Source organism: Balaenoptera musculus, chromosome 14, assembly GCF_009873245.2.
Source record: "Balaenoptera musculus isolate JJ_BM4_2016_0621 chromosome 14, mBalMus1.pri.v3, whole genome shotgun sequence".
Lineage (NCBI taxonomy): Eukaryota > Metazoa > Chordata > Mammalia > Artiodactyla > Balaenopteridae > Balaenoptera > Balaenoptera musculus.
The window spans coordinates 2,238,502-2,260,233 of NC_045798.1; the positions used below are offsets into that span (position 1 = coordinate 2,238,502).

At 55.5% G+C, this 21,732-nt stretch overlaps 1 protein-coding gene across 1 annotated transcript in view; it reads left to right on the top strand.

Annotated features, from left to right (window-relative positions):
- Window positions 1–21,732, top strand: part of RIMBP2 (RIMS binding protein 2) — a 104,460-nt gene that overhangs the window by 47,048 nt on the left and 35,680 nt on the right. Inside the window, exons 3-7 of the mRNA XM_036823586.1 lie at window positions 4,962–5,157; window positions 9,713–9,858; window positions 11,431–11,507; window positions 16,738–16,847; window positions 19,205–20,014. Of these exons, the coding sequence (XP_036679481.1) occupies window positions 4,962–5,157; window positions 9,713–9,858; window positions 11,431–11,507; window positions 16,738–16,847; window positions 19,205–20,014 (1,339 nt within the window). The remainder of the gene's footprint in view (window positions 1–4,961; window positions 5,158–9,712; window positions 9,859–11,430; window positions 11,508–16,737; window positions 16,848–19,204; window positions 20,015–21,732) is intronic.

Sequence of the window (21,732 nt, forward strand, 5' to 3'; positions counted from 1 at the left end):
CCGATCCTGATGCGCAGGTGGTGGGTTAGGGTGAGGAGAAGCGGGGCCGGGACACACCGGGATGGGGACACTCAAGCAGCCTGGTTAATTCAAGCGGGCGTGGTTCCGCCCCACCAGTGTCGCCACCCAGCCCGGAGAGGGTGTCCATGGAGGCTCTGGAAGGGAAACCTGCTTCCTTCCTGGAAGAGGGAAACAGCAGGGAAGCTGGGTGAACTTTCCAGAGGGAGCGCTCCCCTGTGGGACGTTCTTCCGGTTTAATGGGTCCCTATGCCTCATCTCCTAGTTGTTCAGACCGTTTCCCCCCTGAAATTAGCGAGAAAAGGCATCTGGAAGCTGCCTGACTTTTGGGAATCGTCATCCTGCTGTTTTGAAGCCGTGTCCTCGGATACCCAGAGGAGAAACAAAGCAAGGAATTGATGAGAGAGGGGCAAAGCATTAGGTGTGATCACGCAGGACTCTTAGAATCTTTGAGGTAGAAATGGGAGGTGGGAGAGGCTTAGCCCTACAGCTTCACTCCCGGGTCACAGTGGAAGCAAGTCTCAAACCAAATTGTCGCACGTGTGCAGACGTGTATTACAAAACGCTTGTTGACAAGAAGGCACGAAGCGGCACATCCCTCTTCTCTGCCCGCTTAGGAGCTTCCGCCACCAGCCCCCATGGAAGCCGAGGCCCCGGCCCTGGTTCTGGTAGCCTCGGGCAAAAGCAGAAATCCTCCGAATCAGGATCTGGACACAAGACCACTTTGAGGCCAAGCCTTGGGCGCCATCCCCCATAACACACTAGTCTTACGCACTATTCATTCAAGGGTGGGGTAGCGCTAAGATATCCCATATTTTGAATACCTTTAATTTCACCAACAAATGCCCATGTCTTCCATTCATCATGTCTAGGGCTAGGGTTAGGGTTAGGGTTACCAATATTTTTCTGATATCGACCATACTAGGTGGGCGTGCCTGGGCATGGATGGAGATGCAGGTGGCGGATGGCTTCGGGGCAGTGGCCTCTGGAGTGTAGCCTTCCCAGCACCTGCATTGACCTCCCCTGGGGTGGGATTCTCAGTTACGACACCGATTGCCCCAGAATGAAGTTCAAGTCCCTGGGACATATTCTCTCCATCCAGAAGGATCGTATTAATAAACTACAGATCCCAGAGCCCCCTGGCTCCAGACCCTGCGGGGATCATCCTGTGTGTCTGGGACTTAGGTGGGTGCAGCTGGAGCCCATGCACGGGGCCACCAGGGCCATCCAACCCAACCTGACCAGATGCTGGGATTGCCATCCACGTTGTCATGTAAAGTGGAATCACAGAGCGGCTGCCCCCAGGCCACGTCCATCTCTCCGTGAGCCTTGTCAGGACAGACAGTTTGTAAGCCTTCGAAATACCCTCCAACGTTTAACGATTGAGAGATTTTACATCAGAACGAAGATTCCCTGAAAACCGGAAGTTTTGCCCAGGGTGGGTCTGGACCGATGCTGAGAAGTAGACGCCTCTCTAGACAGAATGTACACACCCTGGTTCACTGTGTCCCCAAGATCCTGGGGGTTTGCCTCGCTCCTCCTCTCGTGGGCACCTCCCACCACCTCCGGGGATGTTCAGTTTACAAAGATGGTTTGACGTCGGCTCCAATCCACCTGCTCCCAGGACCCTCCCCTCATCACTCACATCAGAGCCAGCCCCCCCTTTCTACAGGCACGTCCTGTGCCAGCTGCCGGGGAAAACCGCCTGTCACAGTCCCCATCAGGGAAGGGGACCCTGAACAAAGAAACGCTCCCTGGAAGGAGGCCGTCCAAGAGCTGGGGTCCTGGCCAGCCAGCAGTGGTACCCAGGAGATGGAGTTCACTGTAGCACCCAAAACGTGCAGCAGTTCAGCACCCCTGCGTGAGCCCCGACCTTCCTCTCTGGTTTTGTCTGAGTCCCGCAGGGCCTGCCGGGAGTACACAGCCTGCCCTCCTTCCTCTCTGTGCCGCCCCTGCCCCCGGCCCCAGCAAATCAAGAGCTCCTGCCCAGGGCCTCTGTTTCCAGGTGCCTCAATGCTCGACCTCCGTGTGGGCTCCTGAGACCTCGGCTGCCCTAACGCTCAAGGCTCCTGATCTGATGTTCCCACAGCACCAGCTTTTCATGTACCGCCTTTGAGATTTTCTCCATGATTATTTCGTATTTTCTTTAAATCCGTTCACTTTCTAAAACTCTCTAGTTTGAAATAATTTTGAGATTCCCGAGAAGTTACAAAAATATCACAGGTGGTCGCTGTGTACCTCCACCCAGCTCCCCAAGGACAGCGTCGTAGGTGACCAGAGTACACTGCTGAGACCGGGAAGCTGACGCAGGCACAGTATCAGTAACCAAACTACAGAGAGTCACTCTTTGCCCTTCCTTTGGTGTTCAATTCTGCGGAATTTGATGGTACGTATAGATTCATGAACCGCTACCGGGAATACAGATGGCTCCACCCCCCCAAAGACACGCCCTCATCTTAATTCTTAGTACTCGGACCTTCCCCCAACCCCAGACCCTGACAACCATTGATCAGCTCTCCATTGCTTTAGTCTTGTCATTTCACGAATGTTACATCAATGAAAAATCTATCTGCTTTTTGAGTTAGTTCACTTTTCACACACACGCGACATGAAAGATCTGATTACCAGTTGTATTTTTCTTGTGCACATTACAATGAGGACGTGGCCATCTAAATGGCGTTTGTGTTCTTCCACATTCACCTGACACCCTCCCACACACACCACCACGGCACCTGGTGGCACACCTGGATGAACAGGTGAGCTCAGGGCTCTTCTAATGCCCTTCTTGCCTGAGGCTGGGTTGTTGGCGACTGTTCCCTGCGTGAGGACCTGTCGCTCAGCCCTGGAGCAAACATTTAGTCTTCAGGGCTGAGCAGGGAGAGCCAGAACCCTTGGCCTTGAGGCATCTGGTGTCGCCATCCTGGGGTCACCGCTGCTCCTGGGCGGGTGCTGCGTCTCCCGGATGGGGGGTGCCCGGGCGGGAGGCGGATCTCTCCACGTCCCCACCTGTGCCCAGGGAAGCCCGGCGTCACTTCTGTGCCTTCCTCGGTGGTGACGGCAGTCGTAGCCAAGCTCATTCAGCCTTTTAAGAGAAGAATCCTGCTGATTTTGTTAAATGCATCGAAGAAATTAATTATTGGTTTGGAATTTGTTAGGTCTATTTTTAGAATTCCATGATCTCAGACATAAACAGCACTTCATTCTGGCCTAAGGAGCTGAAAAGCTTAACACCAGTGGAGGAGGGACAGGGAAGGTTGGGGGGGGAACGGGGAGAGGAGGAAGAGGAAGAGAGCATCAGTCTACCACTGTCCTGCACCCCTGCGTGCACACCTCCATGAAACCAAACATCTCTCAAGCCCCGACTTGGTACCAAGATCTAGTCCGAGTGCTGGGGACACAGCGGTAAAGAAGCAGACAAAAATTCCTGCCCTCGTGGAGTTGACATTTTAGTGGAGGAAGCCAGACGGTGCCCACGGTTAATAATGCAGCAGATGGGATTTTCCACTTATCACAGACTGACGGAGGGAGACAAGGCAGGACCTCCATGCAGATGACACAAGCTGCTGCCTCTAGGAACGTGATGCCTGCAGATCAGGGGGTCCCCTCTTCTCTGCTTCAGCAAACATTTACGGAGCACCTGCGATGTGCCAGTGCTATGCAACGCGTTGCGGGTGTCTCAGGGAACCAGAAAGCACAAGCTTGGCGCATAAATGATGTAGTCACGGAGGCAGACGAGAAATAATCAGGGAGCTACTAGAATGTGCCAGGAAGGGAGCGTGCAGGGGAGGGGGCAGAGCGGACCCTCCCTGTGCCCCTCTTCCAGTGACCCAGGGCAGGAGCTCTGACAGCAGGAGAAAGGGCACCAGGGGAGGAGGTGTAGGGAGTGTGCACCACGGTTCCCCAGGGAGAGGAGAGTGGCTGGATAACACCCGCCCCGCTGAGAACCAAGAACAGGCAAAGATGGGGTTAATGGGGGGGAGCTGCCCGCGGTACCCTTCCCTGCCGTGTGTGCCCAGGGGGCACTCCCAGCTCCCTAGTGCTCCCGAGATGTCTCCGATGTCTGCAAACGGCAGCGATGTTGCTAAGCCAATCCAGCAAACAGCAATTCCCTTTAATGCCAAAGCGGGGTGCTTTGGGGTTCTGCAGCTTACAAGAAAACTGCATCCAGGGGTTAGCAACTGACTGTCCGCAAAGCTGGGCTGTGTCACCGCCTCACGCTCCAAATTTCCAGCAGCTACAGTGAGGCGTGCCAACCGCAAAGTGCCCGGGCTGTACACAGAGCCCAGAACAATCCGCAGTTGGCTGGGATCTGAGTGTTTGCAAGGTTTCTTGGCTCCTGTGCTTTCCCACGTTCGCCCTGAGAGGAAACCTGGCCGACGGCCAGGGTGCACGGGAAGCTTAGTTTGTTCAGACACCGCTCTCGCGTGGAGGAAAGAGGCAGCCCTCCCGCTACACACATGCACACACACACTGTCATTCACACAGGCACACGTGGCACGCAGTCCTGTGCACACCCGTGCAACACACACACAGTACACACGCACACGCACTGTCACCCACACATGCACGCACGGCACCCAGTCCTGTGCACACCCATGCAACACCCATGCACACAGTACACACGCACACGCACTGTCACCCACACATGCACACACGGCACCCAGTCCTGTGCACACCCATGCAACACCCATGCACACAGTACACACGCACACGCACTGTCACCCACACATGCACACACGGCACCCAGTCCTGTGCACACCCATGCAACACACATGCACACAGTACACACGCACACGCACTGTCACCCACCCATGCACATGTGGCATGCAGTCCTGTGCACACGCGTGCACACACACGCACACACGCACACTCGTGCACAGACTCGCGGGGCCCCAGCAGCCCAGGCCGCCTGCTGACCGCGGGTCCGGGTCTCTGCCGCGCAGTGCAGGGTGCGGGAGCTGGAGGAGAAATGCCGCGCGCAGAGTGAGCAGTTCAGCCTGCTGTCCCGGGACCTGGATCAGCTCCGGCAGCACGCGGGCGAGATCGACCTGCTGGGAGGCAGCTCCCTGGATGTCCCCTCGTCCCCCGGCAAGCCCTTCCGGAGGTTCATGAACGGACTGGCTCCCCCCATTGGCAAAGGTAAGTGCCTGGACCTCCCTCCCTCCCTCCCTCCCTCGCACGGCAGCCGGGATGGAGAAGGGGCGCTGGCGAGGGTGCGGGCGGAGGTGTGTGACAGAGCATCTCACCACACCCGGGGCGGTGACCAGCCTAGCAGGCCTTGGGGCGGTACAGGCCAGCCGGCGTCTCCCACATACACCCCACGCACCAGACCTCGTCCTAAGCCCTTGACGGGTGCCGACCAGCGTGGCTTCGCACACGTTCTGAGCCCCGTTCTACAGACAACACGGGTGGAGGGGCTTAGTGGGTCATCCAGCCAGGCGGTGAGCCGGGACTCGGCCCCAAGGGTCTGGCTCTGGGGTCTACACTGGGATCTGCCAGGTGGGCTTCTCAGCTTCCCTTGTTTCCCCTCTTTTCATCCAGTGACCTCTTGTTGACATTGTGATGTATTTGGAACTTCCCTTCTGACAAAGGCAGCGTACTAACAGCAGTGAATTTCAATGCCTTCCCATCACTTTTGTGTTTAGGATGCAGGGGTGGGGAGCAGGGACGTTTGAATTTGTGTGGCAGAGGGGAATTTTGTCTTGATCCCAGAGACATTTAATTTAACATCATGGAAGGTTCCCAGTGTAGGCAACAAAGTACCCTACTCAGTCAGGGAACTTTCTCTCCACTGAAGGTTAAACGGGTCGCAGGCCCAGTTTTACCCTCCTGTAAAACAGTCAATTTTTTAAAGTTTACTGGAGATGAGTGTCAGATATTCACTTTGGAATTCCATAAAAGAGAGAGAATTTCCAGAGTTCTCCTAGTTCTTATCAGAACATAGGATGAGTTCTTTGGATGCTTTTTATTTTGAAAACAAGGTGATGCTGCCTGTGTCTTGGTAAATAAGGTTTCCTGGCTTATTCCGCCTTCCTGCTCCCTTCCCGTCCTGCCCACGCGTTCGGAGAATGCTCAGTGGCCGTGAAACACAAGACAGAGGGAGAGGGAGGTCTGGACACCCCCCGCCCAACAGACAAGTTCTGAGCACAGGGTACCCCCCCAGGCCGCGATGCTGAGCAGGTGACCAGGCCCTGGGTGGAGCCCCTCTGGGTGGGGGGAACAGAGACAAGACACAAGGGGACAGACGAGTGACTAGGCAGCTTCCCACTCGGACAGACGCGGGAGGTCAGGTGACGAGAGAGCAAGCGACCCAGGGCCACTTAGACGGGGTGGTCAGGGAAGGCTGCCTCCCAGAAATGAAGACCGTTTCTCCAGCTCCCACTGGGTGAGACGGTTTGGGGCTGGAGGTTCACGTGATCTCGGCCACGCACGTTTTTCAGGGTCCCCAGGTCCCGAGCACGGTCGGTAAGTCCCAGGACTCAGCATAACGTTGTCCTCCTGGCTCAGAACTGTTACGGTGACACAGGACAGACACACGGTGGGCGCACAGAGATGGGCGTCCGGAGGGATCCACGTGCAGACAGCCTGTGCCTTCTTCCTCTGGAAGGACCACCCAGAGCGCCCACCGTGCAGCCGAACGATCAGCCGCCCGCGTGCGGTGGTGAGGCCCGGGGACGCCCAGGAGACATGCAGCATCCAGGGTCCACTGGGGGCTGGTCACGTGGGCACCTCTGCCTGGCACACACCAGAACCCCAGAACCCCCCAGAGCAAGGCAGGCGCTCGGCACAAACCAGGCCGTGCATACAGTCTAGTTACAGGGAAACCCCCCTGTCACTTAGGGAGCCTTTGCTATTGGTGTAGGAACAGTTTAGAAGCTGTGTTCCCGGATACAGCCCAGCCCAACTTGCAAGCAGGCCCTTCTAAAAGTAGCAGCCCGGGGCCCCCTGCGTGAATTCCTTGCTGCACAGCGTGAGAATGTGTTAGTCCAGGGCAAGCTCGCGGGTCAGTGGGGATGGGGAGGGGAGCAGTGATTGACCTGATTCAATCGGTGTTGAGATTATCTGGAAAAAAGGATCTAATTCACGACGGAGGAAAATGCATGCTGACTAAGAACAAAACAAACAAAACCAAAACAGGACTCTGTCTCAGATGCCGGTAAAAGGATAGGTTTGCACCAAGGCTTCTGTGTAGCCATTTGGAAGAGCCATCATGATAACAGACCAGCTCATTTAATAAGCTGCTACTTTGCCCACGAGGGGCCCCTGCTGGCAAAGCCGGACACGCTTGGCATCATTCTTGCCGCATCCTTGGTGTGCCAGCATCACTTGGTCATGGGAGGAATGCCTGCTAGGGGGCTTCCTTGTGCAACCCTGAAGTCCCCCTCAAAGTCATTCTTTGACGGCAGATGGCAGGGGCCCCTTTAAGGGTGAGAGTGACAGGGAACTCGCTGCTGGGCTGGCCTTTCCTCCTTACGCAGGAGGGGAGGGTGGCGGGGGCGGGGGGGGGGGGGAGCGCAGAAGGAGCAGGCAGGGCCAGTGCAGGATCAGAGCAGGACCTGGCAGGTGTGCTGTGCATCCCCTGGGGGCCTCCTGCCTGAGGCTGCGTCCGCCCAAGGTTGAGGAAGACAAGGACTGCTTGATCGTGAGCCCCTAAGGGACTCGCCTTCTGTGCAGTGGAGTCACATCTGCAACCAGCAAGGCAGAAATCACACAGGGACAGAATCATCCCTAGAAATCTCCTAGGAAGGGGGCATGTCATCTCCCAGGGCTGCTCCTACACAGCCAGTTTCCTTCCAGTATTGGAGCTGGGTTTTGGTGAAACACTGGATAAAGTCATTGATTTGACCTTAGTGGCCATATTTTCCAGAAAATGCATATCTTGAAACACACGGAGCATGAAGGGGTGTGCAGCTGAGGGCACTGCATGATTTTGTCTCTAATCTCACATTCACTCAGAGAGCAGAAGGGCAGGTAAAATGCCACATGCAACAAAATATTTTTCTCTAGACAACTGGATTTGTTTAAGTAAAATGTGAATACGAGGTGACTCTACTATACTCATTTCACCTTGTTGGTGGCGTCACCCCCTGCTATTCCCGGCAGCAGTGTATCAGTCAGGATGGGCTAGGTTCAGCTGCAGTAACAAACATCCCCAGATCTCAGGGGCTTGAAACAGCACAAGTATCGTTCTCGATCGCACTGCACATCCATCTCAGGTTGGCTCAGGGAATGGGTTCCACACTGTCTTCACTCGGGCATGCTGAGCCTCTCCCATCTGGAATGTTCCATTGCAAAGGAAAGGAAGCATAGACACTGGCTCAAAAAGGCTTCTGCCCCAAAGCAGGACACGTCTCTTCCACTCACAGTTCGTTGGCCTGGGCGAGTCCTGTGTCGGGGTGAAACACCTCCCCTGCAGCACTGAAGCACCCTGCAGCCAGGCCACACCCTCCGCCGGCTTTCTGAGGGAGTCGATTAATTCAGTAAATACTGACTTTGCACCTGCTGTATGCCAAGCGCTGGCTGCTGTGGTCATTAGGGGTCCTGGGCAGTGACCAGAGCCAGGCCACTGCACTCTGGGATATGGCCTCCTAGCAGGGACCCCGGGTCCGCTTCAGCATCAGTTCTTTGTTGCAGCGATGTTCCCCCGAGGTTCTCAGTTCTCGTAATCAGCTAGGGGAGCGGGCGTTCTCTGGGGGTGACTTCTACGCAGCCTTTGTGGGAGCACTTCTCACCCTGTATGTTCTTCCTGATTTGGGCTCAGCGAGTCATCTTCCTCAGTGCAGCAGTCCCTGTGATGGGAGAGCCACAGCCAGCCAGAGACTAGACAAAGCCAGAAAGGAACATCCGCAGGCCAGCAGGCAGTGAGAACGTGGGGAAGGGAAATGGTTGCTTCTGTAATTCACATCTGATCCTAAAGAAACACGCCTGACTTAATCTGACAGTCCGGGCCAGCACTGGTCAAGGTGCTCAGTTCTCCCCACCCCGCCACATGTCACTGGGATGGGGCTCAGCAGCCCCATGAGGACAGGATGGGCAGATCTGCTTTGGTCCTAGTGAGTCTCAAGAATATTTTTTAGCCATAAACCTGGCCATCTGGCCACTTTGTGTATAAGTCAGGTCTCTTTCAGTCATAAGTGACAGCAAAGCCGGCTTAAACTGGTGTGAGCAAAAAGGAATTTATTTATCGCATAGAGTAGGTGAAGAGCCTAGGTTTAGCCTCAGGTACAGCTGGATTCAGGGGCTCCAGCCATGCCACCCGGATCCAGTTCCTCCCTCTCCGTCTTCCAGCTCCTCCTTCTATGAGCAGTCTCCATTCTCAGATGGACTTTCCTCCTCCTGGTGGCAATGTGGCTGCAGTATCACTGAGTCTCATCTCCTCTCCATTTTAAGCCAGAGAAAAGGAGAGCCTCTTTGCCCATGACTCCCACGAAGTTCTCTCTGATTGGACCTTCCCATCTCACGTGCAACACCACCATCTCCACCAAACAATTGGTGTAGCCGTGCGTGGACTCTGCCGGATGGACAGCCCAGAGTGGGGGCTGTAGATTAAGAGTGGGAGATGGGTGGGTCCCAAAATAAAAGCCCAAGACTGATGCCAAAGACAGGGAAAGACCCACAGGGAAGGCAAATGACCAGTGCACTTTGATTATTTCCTTGGTGTCTTCTTTCAAATTGCTCCAATGTTGGTGTCCAGGTCAGGAAAGCTCCATTGGAAGCCGCGCTGTGATTGGGGAATATATCCAGCCCCTCCCGCTCCCGGGTGACAAGCCAGAACCTCTGTCCGTCAAGCCCGCCTTTCTGTCAAGATCTGGTGGCCCAAGATGCAGATTTGAATCAGACGTGAGTCCTGTCCTGGCTGAGGCAGCTGCCCCACTGCGCCGTGATGCGGGCTCTGGGTGTTGGCAGCCCTCCCCCTCTCTCCCCAGCCCCCTTTCTCTTGCCTTCACCCCCGTTCATTGAGCACCTACTATGTGCCAGGACGTGAGGCCCCAGTTTACAGACAGGTGGGGAGGGGAGTCCCTGCTCTCATGGGCTGAATGACCATAAGTAAGTCAACACCTAGAAGTCGGGTAACAGCGGGTGTCGTGAACCCAACAGGCCGGTGACCCGGAGGGACGAGGTGGAGGGCAGGGTGGCCCTTCTCGGCCACTCGTGGTCTGTTTATCTGTGAGAAGGAGCCCAGGGGAAGCCCGCTGGGGCTGGAGAGAAGCTGGGAGCTGGGGAGGTGAGTTGAGGCCTCAGGGAAGCTCTTGACTTTTGGTCCAAGTCCAGGGGGAAACCACTGAAGGCCTTGAGACGGGGAGTGACGTGGTGTGACCCCCAGGAGAGCCCTCTCCCCGGGTGAGGGAGTGTCAGGAGGGACTGGACAGGAGTCCCGGGGCTTCTTCTCTGGGGATGGGCGGGGTTCATGGTCACTCCCACCCTCCCCTGCTGCCCTCTCCTCATCCTCCAGCCTGGTGCCCTCTCCTCCCTCCCCCGACCCCAAGACAGTCGTAGCCGGTGTAAGGGAACCCCTATAGGCAGCGTTCTGGTGCCCTGCAGACTCGGGCAGCAGAGAGGAGCGGGGCAGGGGGAGGGCCATCGGGAGGAAGGAGCCCCCGTGTCACTTTTTCTGATCAGGATTCCCGGGGACCACCGGGCACCATCCACGCGTGAGCGCTCCCTTCCCTGCACTGAGCCCTTGAGGGCTGAGGGCACAAAGCATTACCTAAATGTGTCCTCCAAGGAGCCTGGGTCTGGGGCAGTGACGTCTCAGGCCTTAAATTATGTCGGGGAATGGTCCTTACCTTGAGTCCAATCTGGGTGTGGGAAGATGAGGTCTTTTTAAAAGTAGCTTTTAATTAATTAATTTTTATTGAAGTATAGTTGATTTACAATATTGTGTTAGTGTCAGGCGTACAGCATAGTGATTCAGTATTTTTGCAGATTATATACTCCATTATAAGTTATTACAAGGCAATGGCTATAGTTCCCTGTGCTATACAGTAAATCCTGTTGCTTATCTATTTTATATAAAGTAGTTTGTATCTGCTAATCCCATACTCCTAACTCTTCCCCCATTTTGGTAACCACAAAATTGTTGTCTATGTCTGTGAGTCTATTTCTGTAGTGCGTATACCTTCATTTGTGTTATTTTTTAGATTCCACATAGAAGTGATATCATACAGTATTGGGGGAGACAAGTTCTTTATGTCCTCTGTGTGACCAAGAAGCCCGAAGTGAGGGACCCCGCCCCCATCTCTGGGTCACACCCAAGACCAAGAACCCGGGTGTGGCAGCATCTCATGGGGGTCCCACCCTCTGAGGCTGAAAAGCCCAGGGGGACCGTGGAAGGGATCTCCTGCGTGTTTCCGGCATGAAATGTGAAGCCTACAGCTTCAATGACCTGCACATCCACTGTGTCTTTAATAGATGGATAATGAACGGAATTCCAGTACCGCCAAGCAGAGATACTCGGGGAAGGTCCACTTGTGTGTCGCCCGCTATAGGTAAGAGCGATGGTCCTCTCCACATGCTCTGAGCGTCCGTAAGCGCGGGCAGCCTCTGGGCAGGTGGGGTGATGGGGGTGGGAACGCTCCGTGAGCTGAGGGGACCCTTCCCAGGTGCCGAGAGAAAGCGGGCAGTTCAGCCAGGCTTTGGAGGACGGCAAGCGTTTGTCTGTTCTGATAGAAAGAGTTCGGATGGCGTGTTAGTTTCCCAGGGCTGCCATTCAAAACTGTCACCAACTGGGTGGCTTAAAAACAGCAAAAATCCGTTCTCTCCCCGTTCCGGAAGGCAGAAGTGGGAAATCAAGGTGTGGGGAGGACCAGCTTCTGCTGGCTGTCCGCATCCTTGACATCCCTCAGCTGTAGACTCCCCGCTCCAACCTCTGCTTCCGTCTTCACGTGCTCTCCTTCCCTGTGGGTCTCTGGGTGTTCCCTCCTCTTCTTATAAGGACCCCTGTCCTTGGATTAGGGCCCACCCTCCTCCAGTATGACCCCGTCTTAACTCGATCACACCTGCAAAGACCCTATTTCCAAATAAGCTCACCTCCCCAGGGGCCAGGACCTGAATGTCTCTTCCGGGGGACACAGTTCACTCCATGACAGGCAGCAGGCTGAAACGCAAAGAGGGGCCCCCTTGCCCGGAGCCCCCTGCGTGGTGCCTTTCCGGCATCTTCCCTGCCCGCCCGGTGCCCGGGCCACATCACGTAGCTGTTGCAGCTGCGGAGCTGAGCTCTCGTTGGAGGACCTGGGTGCCTGTGCCCGCCAACGTGAGCCCGTCTGGCCATGCACGGCCCTCAGGTTCCTGTGGTTACCGCTGAAAACCTTGAGATGGACGAGGGTTAGTCGCTCTCTGCAGCTTCCCTGCCTGGTTATAATGCAGCAGGCATTATAGTGCCCAGAGTTTGCTGGCTGTGCAGACACGGATGAATCAGATAGTCACCAAAAGCAGACGCTGAACAGTCAGACCTCCTGTACTTTATGTTCAGTGAAGACCTGGGCTCTTGTGTTTCCAGATGCTCCAGTGACCCTCTGCCTCCTGGGTTGGCCGGGCAGGCAGGGCAGTGTTCTGGGGGCAGACGCCACTGCCCTCTTAGTGGGCGACGGGCAACCAGAGGCCCCCGTAAGGGGACTGAACTGTGCACAGAGCTGTATAGGAATCAGACCTCAGGAGCCGTCACCAAGGGTGGATGCCTCCCTCACTAGATCCTTAAAATCTGTTCACGTGGAGGAGGTGGGTGAGCTTCCTTTTAGCCCGTCTGCATACCTCCAATGCCTTCTGCCTTCTCCAATGAGAACCATTTCTAATAACTATGCTGCCTATCAGTGGATTATTTTCCGCCGACCCACTAATTTCACCAGCGCAAACCCACTTCTGACGTCCAGATGATGGAAGCCCGTGGAGTAGCCGCGCTGGGCTGGGGCGTCCTGGATGAGGATGCCAGCGGCCCCTGAGGGGCCCCCCGATCTGAATGCCGGCTGCCCCCGCCTGCCTCCTTCATAGGGTCCATGGGGACATCGCCATATCACTGGAGAGAGCTTTGAGGACGCCAGTCCTGGGGCCCAAGCAGGCGGGCTCAGCCCCGCCCCATGTCTGGCAGGAGGACGGTTCTTCCTCTGTGTGTGTGGAGCCGGGCTGGCACAGCTTCTTGGGCAGAGCCCTCCGGGCCGGCCGGTTGGGGCCGCGGCCGGGACGCTCATCTGGCTTCCAGGCTTGTTTCCCTCGCCAGCTGGGCCCTTCCCGGCGATGAGCCTGGTCCCTCGAGGCTGCGGTGGCCGCCTGCTCCCTGGGCACGCCCTCCCCCCGCTCTCCCGGGGAGACGAGACCTTATTCTGGGGAAGGTGCCCAAGAGCTGAGGCATCCAGAGGCTGGATCCTCAGCCAGCGTGAAAGCAGGCAGAGAGAAAGCCTGAGCGGTCAACCGGTGTATACCCGGCACCGCGGGCACCAGCCACGGCCAGGGCGCTCGCTGAGCTCCATCTCCATTCTCTGCTGGTGTTCTTGGTGTTTTCCTGGCGGTGTGTTTACCACCTCACCCCCAGCCAAATCAAACCACATTGTGAACAGCGCAGAGAATAGTCCCAGACAGAATCGTGTGGATCTGAGTTCCCTAAACACCCTGCGGATCCCTGGAGGAGTGGCTCGAAGGCAAGGGGAGTTTGGGGGTGTTTCCCCCCCAGAGCTAAACACCGTCCTTACTCAGCACCCTGCTTCGAAGTTTCCCCAGACTCGAAACAGGAGAAGCCCTGCTCCACGTGGCCCCATTCCCTCCTCCCACCTCTGCTCTAGGAGCTGCCTGTGGAGCGGCCTTTGCTTTCCCATCTCTTGCCTCCTCTTCAGCCCCGTCTCCCCTCCCCCAACAGCAGGACGAGCCTCGCTGAGGCTCCAGGGGGCCCCTTTCCAGAAGTCCGGCAGGCACCCGACCCAGGCCTCCCGCACCCTTCCTTTTAAACAGCTTTACTGAGGGGTCAGTCACATACCTTACAATCCCCCCATTTTTTTAAATTGGAGTTCAGTTGATTTGCAATGCTGTGTTAGTTTCTGCTGCCCAGCAAAGTGCATCTGTTATACATATACATGTACCCACTCTTTTTTAGAATCTTGTCCCATATAGACCATTACAGAGTATTGAGCAGAGTTCCCTGCGCTCTACAGTAGGTCCTTATTAGTTCTCTATTTTATGTAGTGTGTCTATGTCCATCCCAATCTCCCAGTTCGTCCCACCCCCCGACCCCCCTTGGTCAACGTAAGTTTGTTCTCTACGTCTGTGACTCTCTTTCTGCTTTGCCAGTAAGTTCATCTGGACCGTTTTTCTAGATTCCGCATATAAGCGCTATTACACCGTATTGGTTTTCCTCTTTCTGACTTACTTCACTCTGTATGACAGTCTCTAGATGCAACGCACAGTACGTGCCATCCTCGCCACTGTCAAGTTGAGAACATTCCTGTCCGCTCACCAAGACCCCCGTCCCTTTCAGGTGTCAGCCCCTCCCCTCCATCCCCACCCCAAATAACCACTTATCTTCCAGTCGCTGTGGGTTCCCCGTTTTGGACATTTCCTTCCTGTCTTAGCATTGTGTCATCAAGGCTCACCCGCTGCAGCTCTGTCCCCTTCTATAGCCGGATCACAGCGGACTGCGGGGAGACCGCATTTTATCCGTCCACCCCCGATGGATGTACCCCCTCGGTGCACGGTTCCCCTCGGCGCCCACGGTTCCCTCCCCACGTTGGCCTCTTCCAGCTGAGACTTCTCTTCCTGAGAGTGAAGTGCGGGCCTCCTGAAGTCTGGGCCCCTGTCCCCTGTCTTCCTGCTCCATCCTCCCCCCTTGGGCGACCTCTTCTGCACATGGACCACTCCAGGCTCCACCTGCAGCCACAGCCTCTCTGAGCCTAGGCAGCATAGGCGCCTGGAACTGGACCCTGGGCCTCCCGTCTCCCCGCATCCAGCCCCGCTCCCGCCAACCCCTGCTCAGTAATTGCACCCACATCTGCACCTCCTGAGACCAGAAAGCTTCGAGTCCTCCGGGACCCTGCTCCCCTGCCCTCACACCCAGGCAGCCCCCCTTCCATCTCCTCTAAGGTCACTCCCTGCCCAGCTAGACCCCATCCACACAGCATCAAAGGGACCCCTCTGTAAAACGCAAATGCGATCACATCACTCCGTAGGTGACAACTCCTTCCCGATAGCTATTAGCTCTGGAGGTTTAAATCCACACTGATCTGGCCCCTCTGACCCACGTCCCCCAGCGCTCCTACCCTCACGCGTCCTTCTCCAGCAGCTGGCCGCTCAGTTCCCTGAGGGGACCCTGCTCCCTTCCTCCTGGCCTTTGCATGTGCCATTCCCTCTGCCAGAAACCACGTTTGGCTTCACTCCACCCGCTGGGCTTTCACATCATATGTCCGTCTGCTTTCCATCCTGATGCAGATGCCCCAGCAGTCACTGACTCAGTAAAACCCTCAGGGCGTTGGATGACGTCCCTGGACCTCTGGACTCTGAGGGACAGGGCGATGTGTTGTGGTTAAACCCACACAGGGTGAGAATCAGGAGGCCTTCGTTCCGCTCCCACCCACACCTCCTAATGAGCTTGTGGCTTTGGACAAGTCATCGCACTTCAGTCGGCCATGAGAATTGGGAATGAGAATAGTATCATCTCTGCTCTCCTCACTGAGCGTCAATGGGTTCAAATAAAACACACAGAGGAAAGTGCTGGTACCTCATGGGGCTGCTGGCCCCCAGGGCGGCTGCTGCGGCTTCACCCTTTGTGTGACAGGACGCTGAGTGACACCCTTTGTTCTTTTTGTTTACGTGATCATCTCCCACGATCACTAATGTCACTTTTATTTTCTTGTTGAGTCCTTTCCTGTTATTTTAAATTAATTGACCCTTTAATTAGAAAATCAAAAATTCATCTCACATGTTTTATTTGCAAGTTGGACATGACTTTAAAAAATGTTAATTCCAATATTTTGAGGATTTGAGAAGTGGGCATTTTACAGTCCTAGTGGGGAGGGGAAGATAAAATGTACATCCGTTTTTAGAACATTTTGGCTGTACATACCCAAGACCTCTAAAATGTGCAGGACTTTGACCAAACAAATATACTACCTAGGGACTTATCTTTAGGAAGAAAGTGGGCAGGTGTGCCACATATGTTGATAAGGATATTGGATGCAGCACTGATTATATCAGCCAAAAGTTTGAAGAAATATCAATGCCCAACATAGGAAATTGGTTAAATAAAGTATGTTAATCTCTTCAGTGGAGTATTATACAGCCATTAAAAAGGATATGATAGAATATTTCACGAGGGGAAAGATAATCATGTCATGTTGCAAAGTGTAAAAAGTAAGCAGGTGACTAAAGAGTGTATGTCATATGATTCTACCTGTGATCAATAACATATATTGAATGATTATAGGATTAATTACTTTTTTATTTGCTTGCTGATTTGGAAATTTATTTAAAAATATAATTTGGAGTCATTTAAATGTCATCTGATACAAGGACTCAGTGTACAGCTTGCTTCCAGAACTACCATTTAGCATGAAATCTGTGTGAGTTGAGCTATCAATGGCCTGAGTTTTTAGCACATGGACAATCCACGAGCACTGAACCATCGCGTGGGTCCAAAATGTCCTGGCAACAGCAGGGAGGAGGCCCCGAGCTCTGCAAGGGACGGGCTGGGGTTGGTTTCCATCCAGAGCATTACTGAATGGGTTTTGTTTCTCTCTCTAGTTACAACCCCTTCGACGGGCCAAATGAGAACCCGGAGGCCGAGCTGCCCCTCACGGCGGGGAAGTACCTCTACGTCTATGGAGACATGGACGAGGACGGCTTCTACGAAGGTCAGTGAGAGCGTGGTGGGCAGGCGGCGCACACAGGCCAGGCCAGGGCCGGGCCCTCCATCACTCCCGGCCGTCCCAGCCTCTGCTCCGACCCTCCCGCCCTCCAGAGTTACGAGGTGTTTGTTCCCCTTTTGTCTGATTGAGTGGGGTTTCCTATTTTTAACCCCAAGCAGCCCTCTCACACGGGGTGGATACCTTCTCATGTTCACGTCCACAGAGCTTCCCAGGAGCTCCCGCAGACACATGGGGCTGACAGATGAGGGTCTCTCCTCCCTGCCCCTCTTACAGCCCAGCACCTTCTCCGAGGCAGGGCCAGGGACCCTTTCAGGGGACCTCATCTGGTTCACAGCGATCCCACTGACCTTCAGCCTCTGTCGTTAACCTAGGGTGGTCCAGCCCCGTGTCCTGCCTGACCACTTCCTGCACCTTGCGCAGTGTGAGATCAGGAAATGGGAATTCCTCTGCCCAAAACTCATAACCTTGGTCACTTTTGTAGCTAGAGGATGAACATGGGACATCCCCAGGAGCTTCATAAATCCAGATTCCTCGGTTCCCTAAACTCTTCCATTGCCCTAATAGAAGGGTCTCGGTTTCCTCCTGTTCCCTCTGAGCAGAAAAAATTGTTTCTTGCTAAACTAGCAGGTTTCTCTTGCGTGACCTCCTGGAGTTTCCTTGAAGCTGATGGCCACACTCTCGGCTCTTGTCCTGGGGTTGACGGGCCCTGAGATCAGGTGGCCCCCGCTGAGGTCGGTGAGCGGCAGCCCAGCCTGGGCTGGTTTTCTGAAGGTGCCAGAACCTGGGGTCATTGAAATTCTTGGTTTCCATTGGTTACCAGAAAAACAGTGGCACAGCTGTGGGTAGGCCTCCTGAGAAATTTCACCACAACTGGTGGCAAAACTGCTTGAACTCTTAACATAAATTCACATTGCCGTCACCGATGGTGCGCACCAGGGGAGAACTATGTGCCCAAGGCGGCTGCCAGATAACCCTCGTTGGAATTCTCTAGAGTATTTGCGCCAGGCACTGTGCCCACAGAGACCTTCCAGAGGCTGGATGAAAGGCAGGCGGCAGAACTCAGCGTTCCGTTGTCCATGTGACAGTGGCAAGCTCACCTCCCCTCACTATGCAGATGGTCACGGTTCCCACCTTAAGGGGTGGCTGTGATGATAAATGAGGAAGCTGACGTGGGGTCTGAGGATGGGGCCTGGTATGTAGGACTTGCTGTCACCCCCATCCTCCTCCTCCTCCTCATCGTTCCTTGCGTCAAATGAGGCTGTGTTTTCCGAACATCCTCAAGGCAAAGCCTGACGTCTCAAGACCCGCCCCCTAGCTGGGGACAGGAGCAGAGTCAGAGAGCCTCAGTGACGCTGGGAGAATCAGGACTGACTCAGCGGTCAGCAGCCCTCTCGCCCAGGCCCGGCGCACGTCCCTCGAGGTGTGGGTGTGTCTACTGGGAGCAGACCCCACCCTTCGTTCCACACTTCCCAGCCTCCCGGGTCCCCGGACCCCCAGTCAAGCCCTTTCTGCGACGCATCAGGGGAAACAGCCCTTTCCCGCTGGTGTCACGAGATTACCCAAACTGTGTCGTCTCTGAAGCCCCTCCGAACGCTTCTCAGTTCTCCACGGCTCTGCTCTCAGCAGGCTTTCAAGCCCCATGAATAAAGAGAACACAAAGAAATTAGACCATTTCATGAAATAAAAAAATGGTCCCCGCTGTGACTGCCCGTGGCCACGAGAGCTAGTTTGGTGGCATTTTTTGGGCCACTCAGCCTCCAGGTGGTTCTGGGCCCAAATTGATCATCTCTCACCAAACGGACACATATTGGGAATTTCGCTAAGACAGACACATTGCTCTGCAAGGGGGGAAAATTCACCTTTTAATTCCTGTTTGTGTGATCACCTCATCAAAAATCAGAGTAAGGTGTGTAATTTTTTTAGCCTCCGAACCCACGCAGTTTGCACGTTGTTTGTCCTTCTGACAAACACTGAGCACCTACTCTGTGCCTGGTGTCCCTGTAGGACTAGCAGGGGACAAAGTTCCCTGTCCTCCCAGCGCTTCATCCCCGTTGGAAGGGGGGCGCTGACACACATACGCGCGTGGCTGGCCGCGGTGGGGTGGGCGCCATGGGGGAAGCCAGCCTCACTGGCGGGGTGGCAGACGGCAGGTTGAGGGTGCTGACGCAGGGGCGGGGGTCCCCAAGAGGTGATGCCGCAGTGATTCCTGTAGAGGGCTGAGGACTCCACTGTGGCCCTGCTGCTTTCTGTACCGTCCCCTGGCGGGGAGGCGCAGACACCACTGCAGGACCTCGGGGCCCCGTGGGACAGTCGGGCGGTAACCCTGTCCTCTTTCCCCACAGGCGAGCTCCTGGACGGGCAGAGGGGCCTGGTGCCCTCCAACTTCGTGGATTTTGTCCAGGACGAGTCTCGGCTGGCAAGCACTCTGGGGAAAGGCCAGGATCAGAGCGTCGTCAGCCACGCCGGCGTCGGCTCGGAGGCGGAGCACATCCTGGACCTCCACTCCCCGACGCACGCGGACTCCGGCCTCTCCGACCACGGGGCGGGGATGCGGGACGTGAACATCGATGACGTCGGAGAAGACACCGTGCCTTACCCTCGGAAAATCACCCTCATCAAACAACTTGCCAAAAGTGTCATCGTGGGCTGGGAGCCCCCGGCGGTGCCCCCGGGCTGGGGGGCTGTGAGCAGCTACAGCGTGCTGGTGGACGCAGAGACGCGCCTGAGCCTGGCGCCGGGTGGCAGGACCAAGGCCCTGGTGGAGAAGCTGAACATGGCAGCCTGCACCTACCGCATCTCCGTGCAGTGCGTCACCAGCCGGGGCAGCTCGGACAAGCTGCGCTGCACGCTGCTGGTGGGCAAGGACGTGGTGGTGGCGCCGTCCCACCTGCGCGTGGACAGCATCACGCAGGTCTCCGCCCGGCTCTCCTGGGCGCCCGCCAACAGCAACTACAGCCACGCCATCTTCCTCAACGAGCAGGAACTGGACGTGGTCCGGGCCGCCAGCTACAAGTACCAGTTCTGCAACCTCAGGCCCAACGCGGCTTACAAGGTGAAGGTCCTGGCCAAGCCCCACCAGATGCCCTGGCAGCTGCCCCTGGAGCAGAGGGAGAGGAAGGAGGCCTTCGTGGAGTTCTCTACGCTGCCGGCAGGTGAGCTGTCCTCCCGGGGTGGGGCGTCGGGGTGGGAGTCAGCCCCCAAGGGAGGGGACACCGGGATGTCACCCCGTGCAAGGGGAGGGGCGGGGGGAGCTGCTGCCGACAGCCGGCGCCGTCCTGGAGCATCCTTCGATCAGCTGGGAACCACGGAACACACCCACGCACGCCTGTGTGTGTGTGTGTGAGAGAGGGAAGGAGAAAACTTGGATTCCGTTCAGGGGCCGTGTTGTTGGAAATATTTAACGCTTGCATCTGTAAGAGGCTCGCCCTACAGAAGACAGGAGGCAACGAGAGCACCCTAGGCAATAGGAGGGTTCCGTCTTCCCGGTGTCACCCACTCCTGGACGTGCGCTCACAGAGGGGAACCATGGAGGGGGTGCCCACAGCGCTCTCAAAATCGTTCTCTCTTCTCATGTTTCCTTTTGATATATATACATATACGTATATATCTCTCACACATACGGGTGAATTTGCAAAGACATGAAGTTCCATTGTGGATGCTATCTTGGGTTCCGGGCACCCGTCTGCTTCCTTCCCTGCACGCCCAGCTGTAACAGGAGGAGGAATGCACCTCTCTCCCATCCCCCCGCACTCTCTCCCAGGAAACTATAAAGAGATGGGTTGAGATGGACCATCCTCCCGGATTGGCTCATCCTCCGATTTATCTAAGGGGTAGCTGCCACCGCCGTCTCCATGAGGTTCCGTCATGCTGATCTTGGCTGGGGCTCACGTACAAGGCAGCCCTTCCGAGCAAGGCAGCTGTGCCCAGGATGGGAGCCTGAACACCTGGGGAAGAGCAGCCTTCCTGGAGCAAAGAAGGTTGTGTCTGCAAAGATATGTGAGGGCATATTTTGATACCTCGAGGGCTTTTTTTAGTCCTGTGATGTTCACAGAACTCCCTCAAAGTGCCTGTCTCGACACTCTCCTCGGATTTGTCTTCTGTGATTCATTAATCCAGCTCTGCCCAACCTCATTTGTCAGCAGGTTGACAAACAATTCAGTGGTTCTCCAGGATCATTTCTACTAATTGCAGAAAGCCTTCCATCTAACCTGAGATTGGCTCTCCAGTTTATGATGGATTTGCTTTTTATTGCATGGTGCTTTCCAGTCTTTTTGAAATCCATCATCAACTAGAGTCTGACCTACAACGCAGCAAGGTCAGGGGCAGGCGGGACAGACAATACTTCAAGGAGGAAGCAGGTCTGAGTAGGAACTAGTTTATGAAGGGTCAGTTCATTCGTCTTGTGAGGTGATGCTGGATTTCCTGCCTATCGGGATGTCAGTCGCGGATATTGGGAGAGGGAGGACTTGAGCTTTTCCTTGGTTCCTGCCGTGAGGTCTTGTGGTCAGTGCTGGGGGTTGAAGAAACCAGAGACCCCAAACCCAGAGACCCCAGGGGCTCCGAGGAGAGGCAAGAGCACGTACATTGGGACGGCCGGGAGAGTCTTCGTGGAGAAGCTCACGTTGAGATGGAGAGGGACCCGGAGGAGATGCTGAGCCCAGGGCCTGTTCCCATAGGTTCACGCCCAGTTCCTGGCTGTCTTAGTCAGCTCGGGCTGATGTAACAAAATGCCATAAACTGAGTGGCTTATGAACGACAGATATTTATTTCTCACAGCCCTGGAGGCTGGAAGTCCGAGATAAGGCGTGGGCAGACTCAGTGTCTGGTGAGGCCCACTTCCTGGCTCATAGACGGTGAAGACACTGTGTCC